Source organism: Patagioenas fasciata, chromosome 4 (assembly GCF_037038585.1).
Source record: "Patagioenas fasciata isolate bPatFas1 chromosome 4, bPatFas1.hap1, whole genome shotgun sequence".
NCBI classification, from domain to species: domain Eukaryota; kingdom Metazoa; phylum Chordata; class Aves; order Columbiformes; family Columbidae; genus Patagioenas; species Patagioenas fasciata.
In genome coordinates this window covers 8,089,596-8,110,506 of record NC_092523.1, presented here as the reverse complement: position 1 = coordinate 8,110,506, position 20,911 = coordinate 8,089,596, and the positions used below count along the sequence as shown (strand labels likewise).

Below are 20,911 nucleotides of genomic sequence, written 5' to 3'. Positions count from 1 at the left end.
TTGACTGAGATGCTCTGATTTTGAAGCCTGAAGAATAACATTTATGGTTTTGATACAGTGGTGTGTATGTGGTGGGGTTTTTTTTGTTCGGTTTGTGTGTGTGTTGGTGCTTTTGTCTGTTTTTTTCTTCTTTTAATCTTGCAGAACACCAAAAAGCAGCACTTGGAACTTGCGCTCCTTTTAAGAGAGACCCCGAGAAGAGTGAATGCTTTTTACACTTAAATACAAAGCAGCTTTCTAATTTTATATAATCAAGAAATGGAAAACAATTTTTATTAACATGTTTTACATTTACAATCTTTTATTAGCTAATCAACATCAACATGCAAAAATAAGCGCTAAATACAAACCTCTACAATATGGTCTTGTTTAAACTACAATGGTTTAATTCTTTTGAAAAGTCATAAGGATGTGTTGTGTAGTTGTTAAAATTGAACTATTAGTTTCAGTAATGAGTACTATTTAGACCCTAAAATTATGTAATCATCCTGCAAGGCATCTTCAGAAACTTCGCCCAACACTTAAGAATACCAGCTCATTTTCATGTGAGTACATTCTCAAAGCAAGAAATAAGGCAGTAGCACTAATGATTTCATATTGAACCCTATGCACATAACTAATAACTTTAGAAGGACTTTAACACTATGGTAGACTGGAAAAAGAACATTTAAACAAGCATCGGATTTTGCCTGAAATGTTCTCAGTTCCTCTTGATACTTATGCAACCTCCTTAAAATATTTGGGTTTGGAAAAAGACTTCATACTCCTTCAAACCAGTCCCTAGTTGATCCTCCAGAGAAGCCAGTCTTGTGTCCAAGACATCAATATCTTCCCATGGAAATAAGTTACCCAATTCACGTTCCAGATTACTTCCCAAGAGGATCACAAAGAAGGCAAAGAGGAGCTTAAAGGAGAACATATTGGTAGTATTGAAATCTTTGATAACAAAAGGGTCTTGGACAATTGTGAAAAAGAGGGAAGAAAAATGGATTTAATTTCAAATCGGTCGTAACTTTTCCCCCAGTGCAAGTATCCATCTTTAAAGAATGTTATCCTTTAGAAGATGAAAGTACTTTTGAGCAGAGTCCAATTGTTGACCTTATGTTACAAAATCTTAACAATCAAAATTTGTTTTCTTTTTTTAATTCAAGTACAAACTTAAGTCATAATTCCTCTTTTTTTTTTTTTCTTTTTTCTCCTCTTTTAAAGAGTGTTTATTGTTGCTCATTGATCTTTGGTCGCAAGAAACAATAATGCCACCAACAGGTCTGATCCCCAGGGTGGCAGGTTTTGCTTCTTTGCCACACATTAAGGCCCCCCCCTTTTCCAGGGTATGCCAATATACACTGTGTCAAAATTCCAGCGGCACTTCATCGTGTGTTTGATGGACCTACATGATGTAGACTTTCTCAGCTTGTGAGAAGTTGAAGACTTCTTTGGTTCTTGGGCAAATTACTTTGTCATCTTGACGAATAGAAAGCAGAGACTGAAAGAGTGAAATCAAAAGGTGACAGTCCCAGTAGTAACTTCAAGCATTATTTAACTGCTTAGCAAATAAACTTTTTTTAATTAAAAAAATGTTGTTATAGTCTGAGGTCAAAATATCTCTGCCCACTTATTTTACATTATCGTTCTCCAAAAGAAAAGGTTTTGAATACCATTTAATTTCATGTTATAAATTAATCTATTCGGACATTCTGTGATTAGCCTCTTAAAGTCCAAGTTAATCACAACAGTATACAGTGCTTTAAAAATTACTGCAAGAAGTTACTTATCTTCTGTTAATACAGCAGATGCTTCTAAGCCTTCTGAGTTTATAAAGCTCTTATTTTAATATAGAAAGTTATTATAACCACTGATATTTTAAACTTAAATCATTGATTTCAACACTTACATTGTATCCGTAGACATATCCATTTGGTAACATCATAGGAGGATTATTTTCGTTCATTACATCCCCCGAAATCTTGCAGACTAGTCGGGAGTTGGCACAATGTGCCATAGGCAGGGGCTGAGCCAGCTTGTTCAGGGATTTGCTACACACAGGGCAGTCTGGGTTTTTTGAGCTCCCGTCCTCTTTATAACACTGTCTGTTGAACAGCGAGTCAAGGAACAACCCCCACAGAATGCGACAACAATTAGTTAACGACATACCTTGGAAAAAAATATAGTAAACTGTGCAAATACAGCCTAGGTTTTAGAATGTACAAGATAATTAATTCACCTTTAATGTGCATATAATAAAAATGAAGTGCTTGCTTTGTTTCGAGGCACGAGAGTGAGCAACAAGTGTCTGGCACCCTCTACAGGTGACATTTCTAATGTAGAACACCCCAGGACCAGGCCTCTAATACACCAGAGTGGGCAGCAAATCCAACTAAGTTTCAAAAGATGCAGGATATATTTGAATAATCACATAAAGACAGACACAGTAAATTTGTGTGTAAGCGCTTTGAAAAAAAAAATGGTAATTCTGACCCAGCTCATTAACTTTTGTAGATATATTCATCAACTTCAGATTGGCAAGATACCCAAGTATGCAAATGCAAAGTAGATTTCACCTTAACATTTTGGTTTGGACTTTTTTTTTTTTTAACCATAAAGCTGCTTATTATACTCTCCCTTTAATTTAATAGAGAGACCAATTCATATTCCATTTAAACAACTCGTGAGCAAAAATATTCACATGTAAAATTCCCTCTTTGAGCACTCTGAGAAACATCTATAGAACAAAAAAACCCACAAACCATTTTTGCATTTGACAGTAGTATCTGCATTAAAGGATACGGTGTTTTTATAGCTGAAAGGCCTGCCTGGAGTGTTATAGTAAAAACAGAATTGTTTCCCAGCTGATGTAGTCTGTAGTTATCGTATCTAAACTGTTGGATCAGCATTCTCCATCGAGCAGGGTCCAAGAGATCCTGTTAAAAAACAACACAAGTTGTTTTCTAGCTAATTGTCCCCGGGGGGAAAAGCCTGGGAGTGGTAAATTGTGTAAAACGCACCAGACTGAATCCAGCACAAAATAAAAGTACACATGCTATCGCACAGTATGTCCTTGTTTATAAAGTACCTTATAGTACTACTTCACTAGAAATTCAATTTAAATCAAGTATTACTTCAAATAGCTGGCAAAACAATATTCAGTCTCCCTCTGCCATCTACCAAATGTTCTAATTAAGGTATGTAAAGCCTGGTAAGGGTATTTCTTGTATTTAGTTTTTTAGAATGCTGGCCTACTTGGGAAGCAGTGTTAGTATTGTGGAATGTCTGCTCTCTGAACCATTAACATCCATAAGTCAAGAAGCATCTTTAACCTCTAGTCAAGATAATTCTGCTGATAGTTCTTTGTAATATACTCTGTTTACAGCATTTTGTAAAAAGGTTTTAGAGGAGCTGGTACAATCCCAAGCTAGAGAAAGCTTAGCTATGTATTTAAGGACAAAATTATATATATTGTAATGCTTTGGGTTACCTAAAAACCAGGGAACAGGAGTTAGAAGTAGGGATTTTTTTTCATGGAAGCAAGAACTAAACCCACAGGTCAAGGATATATAAAACCCTGGAAGTAATGCTGTGGAAGAGTCATGCAAGAAGTGAAGACATCTGGCAAATATACTTGTTATATTATATATAATGCAAAGATCCAATTCTTGTGCTAACATCCCTTTTCGCCTTTGCATCCATAACCTGCACTCTGGTCACAAGAAGTGACAATGTTTATTTATCTTACAAATAAGTTCCTATTATCAACTGTGCATGCTACTCTTTAAGGCAACTAGGAGCAACAATAATATTTTAGCAGATTGTTTCATTTATAAAACAGGCTTTTAAAGGAAATCCAAGACTTAGTGACAGCCAATACACTGAGCAGCAGGATCAAACTCCAAACATGTTATACCAAAATTACTAGGCAGTGCTTTTTACCATGACATAGACATTTGTCTTTATGCTCTGCTCTGTACCACCCTGGCCCATTCTGCCTCTCCTCAGTTCCCTGTTGATTTCAGACACCACGGAAGGACAGACTCCAGCATTCCCTTTTGTCGCAGCCTGTATCCTCCAATTCCCTCACCCCAAGCGGATCAGACTGGCCAGAGAACTTTTATCCAAATGATTTCATGGTCCCATAGTACATTTTCTTAGTTTTATGAATAAATTTTTCATCATTACCCTAAAACGATACATTAACAGAACTGTATTTCAGATAAACTTGGGAAATACCTTGCAGGACTACAAGAAGCCAACATGTAAAGAAGCACTGAACTGGATTTTGACAGCAGTTGTCTGAGTAAGTGCAGAAATAGTTCTCTATCCTTTCTTTCTACCTAAAAATCAACTACTTGAACAGTGGGGAGGAATGGTTTATGTACAACTAGTAAATAAATCAGACCTGGTACTTTTTCTGACAAACATTTCAAAAGGGGAATTACACAGAAGCTGGAAAAGGGTGCAAGTCTAAGTGATGGACTTCAAGAGATTCAGAAAAGCCATCAGGAATAAGACAAGAGAGAAAAGGAAAACATCTTGCATCAGAAGCAGTTGGATCATATGAGGAAGAGGCAGAAAGATTCAGAGGTAAACCCAGAGGAAAGGAAAGAAGCCTGGACATAACCAGTATTTGTCTGACTTCTAAACACTCCAAACCAACAAGCAGATCTTCAGCAGAAAACCTGTACAGATGGGGCAAAAGTAAATACGTCCACATCTCTTGCTTTAACTAAAGCAAAAAGCATAGTTTCTGCCACCATACTGCAGGCCTGTCTGGACCATCACCTGCCCCATCTAAGACCAGAATGTTCCTGGAGATCCAGGATGAAGCTTTTGTTCTGACCCTGAGGTAATTCTTGGGAAGAGGGAACAGACAGAGCCTAAACCAGATCCCTAACGAAGAGATGAAGTCCTACTAATGTTTCAGAAAAGCCTGTGATTAAGGGCCTAGGTGATGCGAAACAGAAGCAGCAGCCTCCTACATGTCCCACTGGAATAATTTCAGCCACAGCCAAACAAGCTTGTTCAAAAGATATAAAAAGAAAATAGCTTGTTTTGCCACATTAATCACGTTTTCCTTAAAGTCCTAAAAGATAGGACAATGAGCTGGAAAAAGTGTTACTCATTGGTTATAGAATATGCTTCTTTCCTTGTATTAATAAAATTAATTGATTAGAGATATTATGATCTGACAAGCTTCCTCACAGGTTTAAAACTAATTTTACTTAAAGCCATTTATGCACAAAACTCTTAGCCAACATGTTAAAGGTATCTCCAAACAAGCAAGCACTCTAGGATTGTGTTTATTTAGCTAATTATTAGAAGACTCAATACATAAAACATCCTAGTTTATGGAAGTTAAGTCAGATCTATAAAACAACAGTAGCATACTTGTTCCAATTGTATGGTTGTACATGAAATAGTACTGGCTTTTTCTGCCCAAACAAGCCCTTAGAACAAAACACAGGATTTTTATTTCTGCCTATTTCTTTCTAACTACTAAACCAATGATAAGCTCTATCTTACACCCAGTCTTGTAACACATTTACCCTTTATGCTTGTAATTCACATCAAATGTGGAATCCAAAACAACAGGATCCTTCTAGGACTCCAGGATTAGCAAAGAAATTCACATTAATTCTATGGGTTGTTGGTTTGGGTTTTTTTGGTATGTTTTGTTAAACCATAGATTTCATCATCAATTATTTAAAAGCCATGTTTATAATGGCATTGCCACATATTGGCTTGGCATTTCACAGGATTTTTGCCTTAGCAGCTCAACACCTGTCTACCTTCTACCTGCAATGTCAAGTTGAAGAGAAGAAGTGAATTAGCACATGATCACAGAACAAACTCCAAATCTGTAGAAAGAGTAACTACCTATGAATTTTGCTTGAGTCAAATTTAGATGTAGATATTGCCTCCTTTCGTCATCTAAATCACGGCAAGAGCAGTAATTCGAGAAGTAGAATTAAGGCCTGCTACTAGTGTATTAAGGGCACAGCCTGGTATGTTGAACACAACTATCCCATTGCTTTGTTTTTCTATTTCCTCATCTTCTGTCTCTTGCTGTTTATCTGCACACCACACTGCCAGTCCCGCATATCTTTAGTGCTGGGTTTGTGGTAAGCCTGGCTCAGTGTTTGTTACTATTAAGATCCAGCTGCAACAATGCAAATAGTAGCTGGATTAACGTACAGGGAAGGACTGGTTATTAAAATCAAGGACTATTATAAGAGTGGATTTTAGAACGCAAAATTAGAAAAGCTTTTGATCTTCAGATTATCAGTGCATTTTCCTGTAAGGACAAATAACTGTAACATGTATTTTATTATTCTGCTGTACCACTGAATTTCAAACATAACATTACCTTATAGGGGGAGATGTGAGTATCTGAAGGAAAGGCCAACATTCCCATTACTTGTCGAACCTCATCCAGCTGGCTTCCCTCAGCCTGGCTGAAATGCTTTCTCGCATGTCTGAAACAGAGAATTTGTACTGTTATTAGATAGCCTTGCTCCTAAATCAAGTAAATTTATATAATTATGTAAGATTTCAGAGAAAACCTCTAGATTCTGCTCCCAACTCATGAACTTCAGAAGGTGATGCATTTAAAGGGCCTGAAAAAGTACAGCCTGCTAAATGTGAGTGTAAGAATGACTTCAAGAATTAACAGTTTTACACTGTAATTTCTCAGACACCAGAGCATCTCACTCTACCATGAAGCCTTACCTCACATCTAGAATGACAGATCCATGATTATTAGAAGAAATGTCTCTGCTTACGCAAACTCAATGTATCACACTTACTCCTTTGGCATACACTTGCAAATGAGATAAAAGCAGTCTGATAATCAGCTATTCAAAATCGTTAAACATTGAGAGCGTTCAAATATCTATCTTGTTTATACTGAATTTTGAGAGAATATTTACTTTTGCATAAGTGATTGCTTTTTGTGGTATAGCCAAGAAGGCAACACCACTGTCTGTGCAGACTACAAGAAATCAGAGGGTAATGTAGTAGAAAACACTTCGTTAAGCATTAAGAGCAAATTTTTTGGCCAGAGATATAAAAAATTAAGTAGAACTTCAGTCTAAGTTTTGTACTTTAATGCACACTGATTATGAGAGATACACAAGGCTGAAAACATATCCGATTATAAGGATATTCAGGAACTTTAAAACCTGTATGAAAGCCTCCTCTATTTAGTCTTCCCAAGCTCAGTTTTCAAGCTGCAGTTTGTGGGTGCAGGAAAACCCTCCAGGTTTTAAACTGGACAATTAGTTCAGCATTTCTGCTAAAAGCTCCTGTTTGCAGTGGCGCACATGTGCTGCACAGCAGACTGGGCACAGAATCAGAACTGCACAGAATTTCTGGCATTGCGTAAGCGCAGAAACGTCTTCCCTGTACCGTATCTTCTCCACAGTTTGTATTATGGGCAAGATACCAAGTGATTCTACGATTCTAATTGCTGAAGTACTCTGGTGTTTGCTCTTCTTAACTTTCAAAGATTCTTGTTAAAATCATGGGCTGAATTTAAAAAAAAATAAGTTATATAAATATTGTTTTCTTCCAATTCTGTGTTTCACTGGCTACACTTTGGTTCCCAACACCATGAGAACAGTCTCTTCTGCAGTGTTTCAGTGCTCCCGCTTCCTCTCCCACCCTCACCAGGAAGCAATGGAAGTTGTGTAGGACAGGCTGTTTCCACCCAACTTCCTATTTCGGGTGAGCAATTCAGGAATGTAAATATTGTTCCCCAGGTGATGACTGTTATGAGAGCAGAAGTACAAAAGCCATGGCCTCAGAGAAGAGACAAGGCAGCCTGGACATACTAGAAGAAAGTTAAAATACGTGCTAGGCCAGAGCTGCAGATGAACGCAACAGTTATTAAGAAATCTTAGGCAAAGCAAAATATTCAGACTCACCCATTAAACTAATGTGTGTGTGTGCATGTATGAAGGAGAAGAGGAAAAAAATAATCTTAAAAGAACCGATCACTGTGCATTTGTGTCCTATGATGTTAAAACAGAAGCGGTACTTCAGGTTTGTACCGGCCCCATTAGTACTGTGGTCATACTCCCCATGAGAATTTGCTCTTCCAGAGAACATTTCAACTATATATCCCCCTTACTTATAGGAAGACCCTGAGCTGCAATAGGCAAATACTGACCACACGTACTGTATGGCAGCCAGAATTATAGTAACACTTTGGTTTATATATGCATGATATATAATCACTATGTGTGTGCCAGCCATCCAAAGGAGGAGTGCTCAGCCACCCCACACTTCCACCATTTCCAAAGCACTGAACATGCTGGCATGTGGCGCCCGTTGTAGATTTGACCAGAAGGAATTAGGTTTTCTAACATGACCTCCTGTTCGTTTTCACCTCTGGTTTTCCCTTCCACCTGCGCCCCTTAAGAAACCAAGGAAGTTTCTGCACGAAGCCAGCCCTGCCAGCGTCTGAGCTACAGCCTCCAAATGCCAACACACAGAAATTAAAATGAAGCAAGACATCCTTTAAAACGGAAACACGTTTGTTAATCCATAACACTCTGAAGTCTTTTTCAGACTGGGAAGCCAGAAACAGTTCTATGTGAGTACTCGTGAATGCACAACACTTAAATAACACCTTATTTGCTCTTATGCCATTATTCACCTCTTGCCTTTTCACTCAGCTATCTACATCTCTTTGTGCAAGTGTGATGCTCTTGGAGGTATTTATTAACTTTATAATGCTTATTCACAACATTTTTACCACCATTAGCCCACCCTAGTCAGTGTAGCTAGAGCTGGGGGCTAGATTTATTTAAAACATTATTTCTCTAAATCATGACCACCAGACCATCACTGAAACCACTAACTAAATATCATAACAGATGAAAGTAATAGGTAGAAAATTTTGTTTTTCAAATCCCAGAGTGATTCTGTAAACTCTGTGGGGACAAAGTCCATCCTCTTTTGTTTGAATAGCGTTCCTATAGCACATGCAGCTACAGCAGACTTGATGAATCCAAGAATGAAAGGATATTTATGAAGACTTGAAGATTTACAGTTTACTGTCTATTAAGAGTACATCAAAGTGCAAATTAGTGAGAGCACCCAAAATGTGAAATCAGTGTCATAAGTTACTGTTACTGTAATAGGTATGAGCTTTGCAAAAAAGCTGAAGAAACTGTGGGATACCAGGCAAAAACTTTGTGATGTACTTAAGCCTAAGAGAATTAAGCTTTTTATTCAAGAAATATTTTTTGTACATACAGATATATAAAGGGTGAGTGTCAGGAGGATGGAGCCAGGCTCTTCTCGGTGACAACCAATGATAGGACAAGGGGCAGTGGGTACAAACTGGAACACAAAAGGTTCCACTTAAATATGAGAAGAAACTTCTTCTCAGTGAGGGTGACAGAGCCTGGCCCAGGCTGCCCAGGGGGGTTGTGGAGTCTCCTTCTCTGCAGACATTCAAACCCACCTGGACACCTTCCTGTGGAACCTCAGCTGGGTGTTCCTGCTCCGGCAGGGGGATTGCACTGGATGAGCTTTCAAGGTCCCTTCCAATCCCTGACATCCTGTGATTCCGTGAAACTTGCACTTTCGAGACTACTCTGATAAGCTACCTTAAAGGAAGGTCCGTTTGCACTCATATTCTAAAAAGTTATGGAAATTCAGACACTTATTTAATAAGATGTATCATTTTAAAGCTCACATCAATTTTAACCTACAAGCAACACGTCACTTTCAAGGTTATCAGTGGGCAGTACGCAAACCTTTCAAACTTATTTAAACACCAGCTGCGTTTCAACAAAATGTCAGTTCTCGGAGTTCCACTGGTACAGGAAGCTACTTGGTAAACAGCCGCTTTCTTTGCTTTTTAATGGATGCCTGACCTATTTATTGCACCACGGACATAATACTGAAAGAATCCTGCTGCAGGCACTTAACAGAAGCATGCTAATAAAAACACAAGTTGCAATAGTTCGCTAGAAACAATGAGATTTATGTTACACCTTCCCAAAATATATTCCTTTATTCATGACATATTTATTTTGAAGCAAAGTAGAATGAAATGGTAAAAACCTAAGATTTTTAAGCCAGATTATTTAAGGAAAGCATTGAGACATTGAACTCTGAATGTACAAAATTATCAGAACTCACTCTGTTAAAAAGGAGTGAATGAAGATCTAGGAGGACTTCTGTAGCTCCTTTTCATTTTACGAGAAGTTAGCAAGTTAAAACAGCATTGTTATGACTGGCAAGTTATTATTGCTGGTATAAAATATGTGTCAGCCCTGAATTTCAATAGGTATATGCCACACACACACTTCACCCCTGCCCTGCAACATGGTTGCCTATTTGCCTATTAATGTTTATTTTATATATAACATATATCCATGTAGATATGAGCTGTGAGCTTTAAACCTCAGAGGCTATGATACAAGTCACTCCACATCAAGAGTGCTGGGTCCCCTTGAGGGCTGACAACTTATAAGTTTTACCAGTTCTAATGTGGAAAAGGCATCAGAGGGAAACAAACATCCAGTAATAACAATAAAATACAGAATGCCCTTATCTACTTTGTCCCAGCCTGTCTCTTTATCCAGCTCTATGCCTGCCCTGTGGTTTCCAAGCTACGTAAGGAAGCTGCAGCTCAAAGAAAATAGTTCTCAGAGCAAGGACTACTCATTGTTAAGATGCATGACTGCACATTTGGCAAAGCAGCAATGTTAGCATAAAACTAAAAGCACAAAGGCACAGTATTTGTTGGATATAAAGAGCACCATGGGCCTCAGAAGACAGACGTCGTTGAGTGTCTTTCATCCTTTTCATAACCTCCTGACAATTCCTTAGGATCTGAGAACTCTATCAAAGGGTAGGTGCACATATCTAAATGCTAACATGTAGGTGTGTGGTTGGTTTAATAATTAACATTAATATTATCTGGAGTTTATCACATTGCAAATTCGCATTGGCTGGGACCGGATCAAACCAACAACGATTTAGGCACAAGCAGAGCAAAGTATGAATGATATGTGTTAGCTCAAAGCAAGCAACACATCTGAATGAAATTAGAACTAACAGCTGGAAATAGCCCTGAAATTTAAGGTGAACAGTTTTGGGGGTGGTGTTAGTATTAGATTGACCTCTTCACATACTTGCATTATCTTATCCTTTATTCTTGTTTTTAAACAACTAGCTCTTTTTCACCCGTTCTATTCAAGAAAAGTTATGTGGTTTGCCCTGCAGAAGATTTTCTACATCTAAAACCTGGGAATGCACTAGAACGCTTTCAGTCTGTGCTTACGTTATAATACTTTGTATGTTTTCTATAGCTCTGTGCTCCTCTGACCAAAAAGCAGTCTTGTCACAAAACAAGCCTCCTGCTGCTTTCAATTTCTGGAGTACCTACTATGGTTTTAAAGGCAATAAGACTTGCAGCTTCCTGAACATAAAACTTGTCAGAAATGTTAAGTGGCAATTGTGTTATCAGTAGAATGTATGAGCAAAGCTTCAAGTCTGGCCATAAAACTTGTAATCTCTCCTTATGGTTAAATATTCTTATAAAACAACCTGCTGTGAGTTCTTCTCTCCCTTGGGCATGTGGGAGCTCCAGTAGCCCTGCCACCTGCATCATACTCTGTGGTGCTGGCAAGATTGCTGCTTATCACAATTATCAACACGTTTTACAGTCTCAGTATCAAAATTCCACTCATTTTAGCAGAACTGGTTTCCTGTATTATCTGGGAACACTATTCCAACACCTGAAATCAGGACCACTAAGAAAAGCATAAACTGCTTCAGGCAATGATACTATTAATGCAAGTATCACTAGAAAGACTGTCCTGTGGTTGAGGCCAGGCAGTGATCAGGTCTGAATCCAGTTACCGGTTCACACCACTCTGGGCAGCGTTACCTCAAAGCAGTCCCAACAGAACCAGTTCAAAAGAGGTGAAACTGGATATTTGGTTCATTTCTTCACTTGAGGACAGAGAAAGGGAGCAGGGGTAACATAGTACAGCTTGTTATTCTCACGTACATGACAATACAGAATGCCAAATTATCCAGCGAGTACAAAAGATGAACCTGGCCTAAAGCATAACGTGTAGAAAAAACTTTAATGAAGACAGTAGAACAGAAAAGATTCAGCCAAAATTGAAATGTTAAGCTTTATATGGGCATTTCATTAACCTTTTAGTATTTCCTGTGGTTAAAACTGCAGTGAGTTCCTATGAGAAGCTACTGTACCTCTTGAAAATTAGTTAAGTGTAAATACACTCATTACATCGTATGCCACCAGAAAACACAATTGTTTTATAAAACACATTAGTTTTCTAAACCTTCACTTTGAAAAGTAAGAAGATGCAGAGTTTCAGCAACAACACTAAATAATAATAATAAAAGGTACATCTGTGGAATGACAACTTGCTTTTAAAAAACAATTCAACCCCAGTTTAATTCCAAAGAGGGGTCACAACAATAACAAGATCCTTCACAGCAGTGGGGCATCTGGGTGTGGCAATAATAGCCACACGTTTTTAATTAGGCATAATAGCATCTTGTTAAAAAAAACTGCTTGGTAAGCATCCTAATTTCATACCTCACAGCGTCCAGTCTCTTGTTCTGTCGAATGAGTTCAATGAACTCCTGAATCCTTAGGCTGAACTCCAGACAGCTCTGAGATTAAAGACAAGACAGGGTCTTAGATGGTGCCAAACCTGCACTGCATAGTATGTTAATCACTACATGGGCACAACAAAAAAGAAAGTGTTAATAACATGCAACCTTGTTTGCTTGCTTTTAGGCATTCATGCAACAAAAGTTGAAATGCTGACTTTACGGACAAGACACCAGCACAGAATTCCCTAAAAGCAAACAAAACCTCCTCCTCTTGCTTCCTTCAAATCTTCAGTATTTAGCAAGGATGAACTTTTTCTTAATGACTGAAAACATTGTTACCTGAAATGCAAGTGAGAGTAAGAGGTGGTTTCTTTGTACTCCAACAATTCAGAGTAGTAGATTCAACAGAAGTTTGGGGCTATGTGATAATTTAGACATGATAGGTGTACCCAGAAGACTGCAAGGAAGAAACATCTCTATTTTGAAAGTCCCCCATATTAACAAAAAAAGAGCACAGTGTCTAAGTTGCTGCAATTCCCTCCCTCCCTTTTTCCAAACTTCTAGCCCGCTCTTCTTATCAAACATCTAAAAAGCCATGCTGGAAACAAGTCTCAAACAAGAAAACCAAGTGGCATTTACCTGTTTTTGGTAAAAGGTAAAATTTGAAGCCTAATGAAGTTGACAGTGTCCCTTTAAATCAAATTCCATCACCAGTTCACAAAAATCTATAAAAAAAAACTTTGAATATGTGGAATTAAAAAGAAAAAGATTCTCCCCTGATAAAAGAACCAGTCACTATGCTTCTTTATAGGGACACAGTCAACTCTTTTATTACCTTAAGAAAACACAGAGAACCCCAAGTCCTCTGAATTTTGAAAAGAAACATATTCCTCGAGTTATCCTGCTCCATTAGGCCTTGATTTTTTCTTCCCCCACGGTTCTAGTGAACAGTTGTCTTTTGTTTATTGTCCATCAGCTCAGTAATATCAAAATTCCTTAGTGACTTCAGTAGGAATTTGAGCAACTCCAAATTTGTATCAGTTAACCACCCGGGGTGACTAAGGCACGCATCGCAACAATAGCTTATTTTAAGATTTGAAATGTAAGCCATTGAACACAAAAATTATGCATTCCATCATCTGTTAAAATACACTTAAGGAATAGAAAAGAATTTCTTTTCTAACTATGGATTTTTCCGTACTCAAATCCATGTTTAGCAGATTTATTCTATACTTCATTTGATGTTTTCATGTATTAAAATACCCTGGTATTCAAATCTACACAAACCCCTCATTTAGAATTTTAGCTAAGTTTGTTTCTATTAAGAAACTGATCAAGCTTTTTAACTGTTAACAATACTAAATCCTATGGCTTAGAATTTTGTTCAAGTGTTTCAACAGCAAAAAACCCACATCCCAAGACAACCTTCAGAGTTTGTGTTTTGTTTTTCTGAATCTTCAAGCAAACCGCAAGCCAGTGGCTGTGTATGTATGTTCTGCACACATGTGTAACCAGAAGAAAAGAGTCCCGCACACATTTCACCTTTGTCCACCTTCAAACAATTCCACAGCAGCTATTCACAAGAGTTGAGCTCGTTCACATCCCTAAAGACTATAGACCTGCGTGCTTTCCCAGGCCAAAACGCAGTTTAATTTGTAGATAAAGCTTGCATTAAGATGGTGCCTGGGATTTTAGAACATTTTCATTGCTAAGCAACCAGAAAGAAAAGAAATGTTTGTGTTTCAGAAAGAAGCATAGTGATTTCTCTTCTTCCAACTCTGATCTCACAGTCTCAGATATTTTTTTTTTAAGTAGGGCTTGCAGAAATAGATTTTTTTTAAAATTGTTTTCCAAAAAGAAGGATGGGGAAGATTTTTTCCTCATTTGTTTGTGGAAGATTGGTGATGAAAAAGCAGGACGTTCAGATTTTATTTCTTATGTTATTTAACATATTAGAATTATACAAAGGGGATTTTTTTTTTTTAGCAGTATAATTATGCAATAGCGTTTACATACCAATTCTGGTTTTCCTTTAATGGTTTCCATAACAAGATCATCATTTTCTTTAGAGTAATCACTCTCCGATTTACTTTTGCGTCCCATCTTCGGTTCATTCTCATTTGGGCGTCCCTGAGTGACAGAGAACGTCACTCTTTGCTTATCAGTAAGTGCACGCAAACATTTTTGGTTAAAGAAAGCGTTTAGTTTAAAAAATAAGATACAAACACTTGGAGGGAGGCAGGGAATTTGGTTAATATCAGTTAAAAACAGATTTCTGCAAGCCCTATAAAAGATTACAGCATGGTTTGAAACGCAGCATTCAAGAGACAAGGAAATTTAAACCAGCTTCAAAGAAATAAGTATCTACTGTTTTCAGGTCATGGTGTTCAATGGCCAGAAAGAGACTTACTGTGTTTATTTCTTGATTAGACTTGGTTTTTATAACAGTAGTTTCTCATAGAAAGCTGGTTCTTTACTCAAGTTTTATTTTCTTATCTGTAACACTTAAATACCACGGAAAAATCTGTATGAAATTTCTCTCAGTGTTAAGCCTGAAGACATAGTTTACCAGTTAATCTCACTCTTAAGATACCTTCATATATAAACTGACTTATACTCTCAGTAGGACGCAAAGAGTTATAAATCTAAGTTCACATACAGCAAGACTCTATATACTTCTGCATTTAGATGTTTGTAAATCACACTAAAAGCAACTGAATACTATTATTTTATTTGAGCATAATTTGTTGAGACAACACTTGCATCCATAAGAATACCTATCACTCAGTTTCAGGTCTGGCATTTGCATGAGCTCATTTAACTCCAACTACCTGTGTCGTCTTAAAATAAGAGTTTTGTACTTAGTGTCCTGAATTTTATATAAAGACTCATTCAAGACCTATAATTTAAATGAAATTGACCACATCAAATATCCAAGTAATTTAGAAAAATCACAGTTTAAGCAAAACTCATTAAATTTTCATACCTTCATTTTTCTGAGCCTGGATTTGTTATCATGACACCAAGCCAAGCAAGTCATAGTCTCTTGTCTTTCCAATGACTCTTCCACTTCTTTAGCAGTCAAAAACATCTCGATATTTACCAAGTCCTTCAAAAAGAAAAAGGAAAGCAGGTCTTGTTTAATTGTACTGATACTTTAACAGAAATCCACTCTTTGACAGAACCAGAATGCAGAGGGCAAAAAAAGGCTTTGTTCTTGAGACCTCTGGTTTTTAGAATAGTACATTACATAAAGATAGGACAGCATATTTTAAAGACTGCGTTTCTATGCACTGAGATATTCTGATAGTGACATTGTGACAATATTGTCCTGAGCCTACTTATACAGCGGAACTAGAAGAGTAAAGATGAAACCCAGGAGGTTGGCAAAGAAAGTAGATCCTGTGATCACGCCAGTGGAGTTCACACTTTCAGGAGCACTTGGTTTCCTTAAAGCTTGGCCAACTACATCAACTGGACCACGACAATACCATAACATTTGCTAAAGCAAGTAAGAGCAACATAAGAGGAAAATCTCAACCTACTTTACCCAGCCATTGATAACTATTGAGTTCTAAGTAACATCCTACAACAGTCCGAGGTCTCGAATATATTTTCTCTTATTTGTTTAATATTCTAAGCTCCAGACCTTTCACTGGGTATAATAGCTCTATATAAAAACGTCTGACACTGAGGCACTAAAACAAGGTTACTGTATTAAAAAGTCAGGCAATGGGTGGGCCACAAGATTCCTCCAGTGCTTATCACAACGCCTGTGGTAATTCCTAATTACCAGCAGCTTTACACACTCAAACCAATCGAGACAAATGAGACAGAATACAGCTGAAGATCTAGTAAACTATCAAAGAGTTCATTTTTTTCTTCTATTTCTGCTGAAAAGAAAAAAGACGACTTGGGTAGATGTTCCCAAACATTATCAACTGGATCCATTTGGAATTGGCATCGCCAGAAGTTATTTTAGAGCTGCAAAAATATGTCACGCTATGACAGTTCATACTTTGCTGACAAAAATACACCATGGGAAACCATAATTCAATAGGCAAACAGAAAACCAGTATTGAGGTATTTCTTTAATATGCACTCTAACGTTGAAGAATTTTATGTAGACTTCACAGCAAAACACTGAAAACTACACCACTCTAATGCTGAATATCACAAATATTACAGCAGCTCCAGCGAACACAACAGCTCTGAGAAATAGATAGCATTTTCAGCTGTTAGAACAGCTGAATATACTTAGTCTTAGAATTTATACCTCCCTGAGACAAAGACAAAAAATAGAAGTAGCACGAGGCATATCACATTCACATCTTGCATTTCATCAGCCAATTTTTCCTTATAAACTCAAGTCTGACACTATTGGAAAAACAGACCAGATCACGTTAGGTGTGTCACAATGGTGATCTACAGAAATGGAAACAGGTCACTTGTGTTTCTAAAGTGCAGCACAAGCTGCAGCTTTTACTAAAGTTTCCTTTCTTACGACTTGAATGTGGGTTTAAAAACAAAACAGCAAAGATAGTTGACATGCAACTACATTTTATAGATTGTACGACCACAGCAACAAAACCATTATACCATCCAGAAGATAAAGGGCATCATGCAGCCCTAGTGTTATTAAATCCAGGTACGTCAGATCGAGCCAAAGCAGTTACAAGTTCATAGAATGACATTAAGATCAGACTTGCACTGACTCCTCTCATTCCCTTAAAGATTAAAAAAAATAATCTCTTTTATCAACATGTTGGCAAAAGGACTGAAAGAATGCCAACCTATTCCACGAAAGGAATGTATTTATTTAAGTTTTCCTCCAAGAACACGGGAGTAATCTGCCTTTCTGGTAGTCTGCAGTTTTTCCACTTGAGAATATAATCAGAACAAAAAAGAACCGGGTCACGTCCCTGAGCATGATAAGATGACCACAAAACAACCTCTTGTCCGTGTAACTCATCTGTATAAGTAATTTGACATGTAATGCAACCATATTCATTATCTTGCTTGCGTGTTTTTCCACATAGCTGCTGAATGGAAAGACGATTCAATTCCAGTTAAAAATAATAACATCTCCATAAATCTCCTCAAGCTTATTTGAGCTATGTGTCCTCTTAATGATAAGCATTTGCTTTTACACCAAATTAAAACAAAAGCATTTTCTCCTACATCAAAAAAGGACTAGATATGCTATGCAAACAACAAATCATTGGTTCCATCTCATTTGTTAGCTTTTCAGCACTTAAGCTTCATCACAGAAAAAAAATTACTTTTTAAAGAAGAAAAAGGGCAGCATTTTTTTAAGTCAATGAGCTGCTGGGAGAATCCCAACTAAATGCATTTATCAATCAGGTGTTAGCACAGCAACACTCGAACGTGAGCAAAAAGATTGTAGTTGCTGCAGAGGCAGACAAAACTCAAAGAAAGAAAGAATTCCTACATTCCTTTTTCAAGTTGAAAATAAAAAGGTTCTATCTGGCACAGAAATGCTAATTAGATCTGTGGTTACCAAAAGAAGTCAAAGCTCGGCAGCCGTCCCTATTAAATAGACGGTATGTAGCCAGAAAACAGAGGAGAACATTTTTAATTAAAAGAGTTTCTTTCAGAACTAATGGTCACATTTAAATTGCACCAATAAATAGGATTTTTCTTCTCTGCTGGCTAGATAGAAAATAAGGGAACAATATTAGAAAAAGCAGTAAGAAATCCATTTGTAGGGAAAGAAATAGTTTTTGCATTTGACAAAAAGTAGTCAGAAGTCTTAATCATGCAGATTGATAGAAGAAAAACACTAAGATACAATTAAGCAATAAGCCTTTAAAAAAAAACCCAGACATGCTCCTGTCACCTGAGTTTTTTTAATCTGATCATGCTTTCCCATCTTCCTTTTTTGGTGCTGCCTACTCCTGATGTTTCTCCATGCTCTATTTCACTAGCCAGGACTAATGAAATTGAAGGAAGGAGTATCAGGGGATTATTTGGCTTTACCAAAACCAGCACAGCTCTTCTCCACAGGCCAGTACTGGAAAACGGCTCGTCTGCCACACCTGGTACGGATGGGAACCAGAGAACAGTCCTGGCAGTTGTGAGAAGCATCTCACATTCAAGACAGAAAAACCCCTGTTGAAACCCCAATCGTGAACAGCTTTCCAAAGTTATTCTGCATTTCAGAGCTGCACAGGCTGCAGACCACACAGAAACATTGTCTTTCTCCGTTCCCAAAACAGCATTCAGATTTAATATGCTATTACGAAAAGAGCCTCTTATGCAATTTGTTTACATATAAAAGTGAGTGAATGTAAATAAGCAATTTTATTGCCACCAGCTTCTGCAGGTGGAGAAAAAGCTGAAGCAAGAAATCTGTTGCTGCACACTCTCTCTCCATTCAGCATCACGGTAAACATTTTCTGACTTGTATATAAATTAAAAAGCAATTCTAAAGTCCTTAATTACCATCTCTTGCAACACTGTAAAGTCTTCCTTCATTGCACAATTTCAGTTTTCACATTGTAAAAGCGATTGCAATACTTTACTTCCAGTACTGCAGCAGTATAGGAGAACCCTGCACCTCACACAGATTATTTCAGAATTGTTATCAAACCGTAACTCGGCACAGACGTTTCAGCCTCCTGTGCATTGCCATGATAATTCTGCCTGAATTACCTTGCCTTAACTTGCTGACAAATGCAGAATACCTGATGGTGGGTAGGAAGACTGATTAACATCAGGCTTCTACATCTGTACTGAAAACCAGTTTCAAATGGCTCAAGGATGAGAACTCTGTCCCTAAGTATTACTGACAATTATCCAAACTCTAAAGAGGGGGAACACACCATAAGGATTCTTCTTCCTTCTAATACAAGCAAGGAAGTACCACCTAGATTCTATAATTTCTTGGACTGAGGTGAACTAACCATCCTATCCATCCAATAGTCACTAACAAGGTATCAGAAGGGCACCTATTTAAAAGCACTGGATGAACTTTACGACAAAAGGACTATTTAATTCCATTGCAACAGTTCCAACTTCACATAAAAACATTTATAGAGAAAACTGCATGTGAAGGCTGAAGACACTTAAGAGAAATCAGAGAGACTTACCTAAGCAAAGAATACATTTATTCGTCACCCTGTGCTCTGCCTGATTTATAGCTATATATACCTAGATGGCTTTTAAAATATCACTGCCACTTTTTAAGCTGCAAGGGGCTCCAGGGAGGGAGGTTACCAACCCTATGATTCTGCACAGAACTCCACTTATTAAGGTATAAAACACTATGAAGAATAAGAGTTCCTTCAATGATGATTATTAGTACATATATACTACTGGACAACATAAAAGCTACATCCCCACATGGCATTTCCATTTTCCGAGACAGGTTCTTAGTAAGAACATCTCAAACATGTATATGCACGGCCCCTCCTTTGAACAGCTTTGGGACTCTCTGGTCAGTGTGAACAGGAGCTGACAGGGGTCAGATTCCCATTCTTCAAGTAGTTATTTAGATACCAGAGTCAATGCTGGAGAGATCTGCTGCAGGTTTTCTCCACAGAGCAGGCAACTCAGAATTAAAGCTCATACCAGCTATAGGACAAACCTGCATCAAGCCAGGCTCTCTGAGTTCTAGAAATCACAGAAGAACAGCTTTATAATGAACAACACTGCTTGAAACACTAGTTTCAGGCATCAAAACCAAGAGGAAAGTGAAAACAGGTCCAGAATTCCATGAATTTGTAGGGTTGTGCTACAGAAAGGAACAAAAAGTGATTCACAAAAATATAGTGAAGGTTACACGAAGAATAATATCTGTGAAATAATGGGACATGCGAAAGCAGTAGGGCATCTTTTTTCTAACTGGTAAATATTTGAGCTTCACATTAATTTGAAATTAAACACATCTATGTCTATTACAAAGCTGTGAACCAAGTGAGAATCTGGCAATCACACAATGAATTGTGGGCTACCTTAAATTTAAGATTAAAGCCTGTAACTTTAAGGTCCTGCAAAGTTAAGACAATTCAGCAGTGAATTGGGAAAAAACAGTTCCACATATTTACAGTAACTAAGTAAATACAAAAAAGCAGATTCTTGCTAAAAATAATGAATGCCTGCGAATGAAACTTGTTTGTCTTTCTTCTTTGGTCATGCAACTACTGATAATATACTCAAGCATTTGCACAGAATTGCTTTATTCCAAAAGACCTCTAACAAACTTTATCCACTTCACTACAGCCTAAGTGCATCCCAGCAGTCAAAGGAAGGTATCAAAGCTCAACATCAGCAACTCCAG

The 20,911-nt window shown here is 37.6% G+C and overlaps 1 protein-coding gene across 6 annotated transcripts in view; it reads right to left on the bottom strand.

The window, feature by feature from the left end:
• Window positions 1-269: 269 nt before the first annotated feature.
• The window catches only part of MAEA (macrophage erythroblast attacher, E3 ubiquitin ligase), a 52,786-nt gene continuing 32,144 nt past the window's right edge, over window positions 270-20,911 (bottom strand). For 4 of the 6 annotated variants that reach the window (XM_065837303.2, XM_065837302.2, XM_065837305.2 and 1 more), the window contains 7 exons: window positions 15,596-15,718; window positions 14,626-14,739; window positions 12,590-12,666; window positions 6,362-6,470; window positions 2,788-2,921; window positions 1,895-2,090; window positions 270-1,486 (listed from right to left, as the gene is read on the bottom strand). In XM_065837303.2, the coding sequence (XP_065693375.1) occupies window positions 1,391-1,486; window positions 1,895-2,090; window positions 2,788-2,921; window positions 6,362-6,470; window positions 12,590-12,666; window positions 14,626-14,739; window positions 15,596-15,718 (849 nt within the window). In that variant the 3' untranslated portion in view covers window positions 270-1,390. The remainder of the gene's footprint in view (window positions 1,487-1,894; window positions 2,091-2,787; window positions 2,922-6,361; window positions 6,471-12,589; window positions 12,667-14,625; window positions 14,740-15,595; window positions 15,719-20,911) is intronic. The other 2 variants (XM_065837304.2, XM_071808476.1) reach the window with 1 other exon arrangement.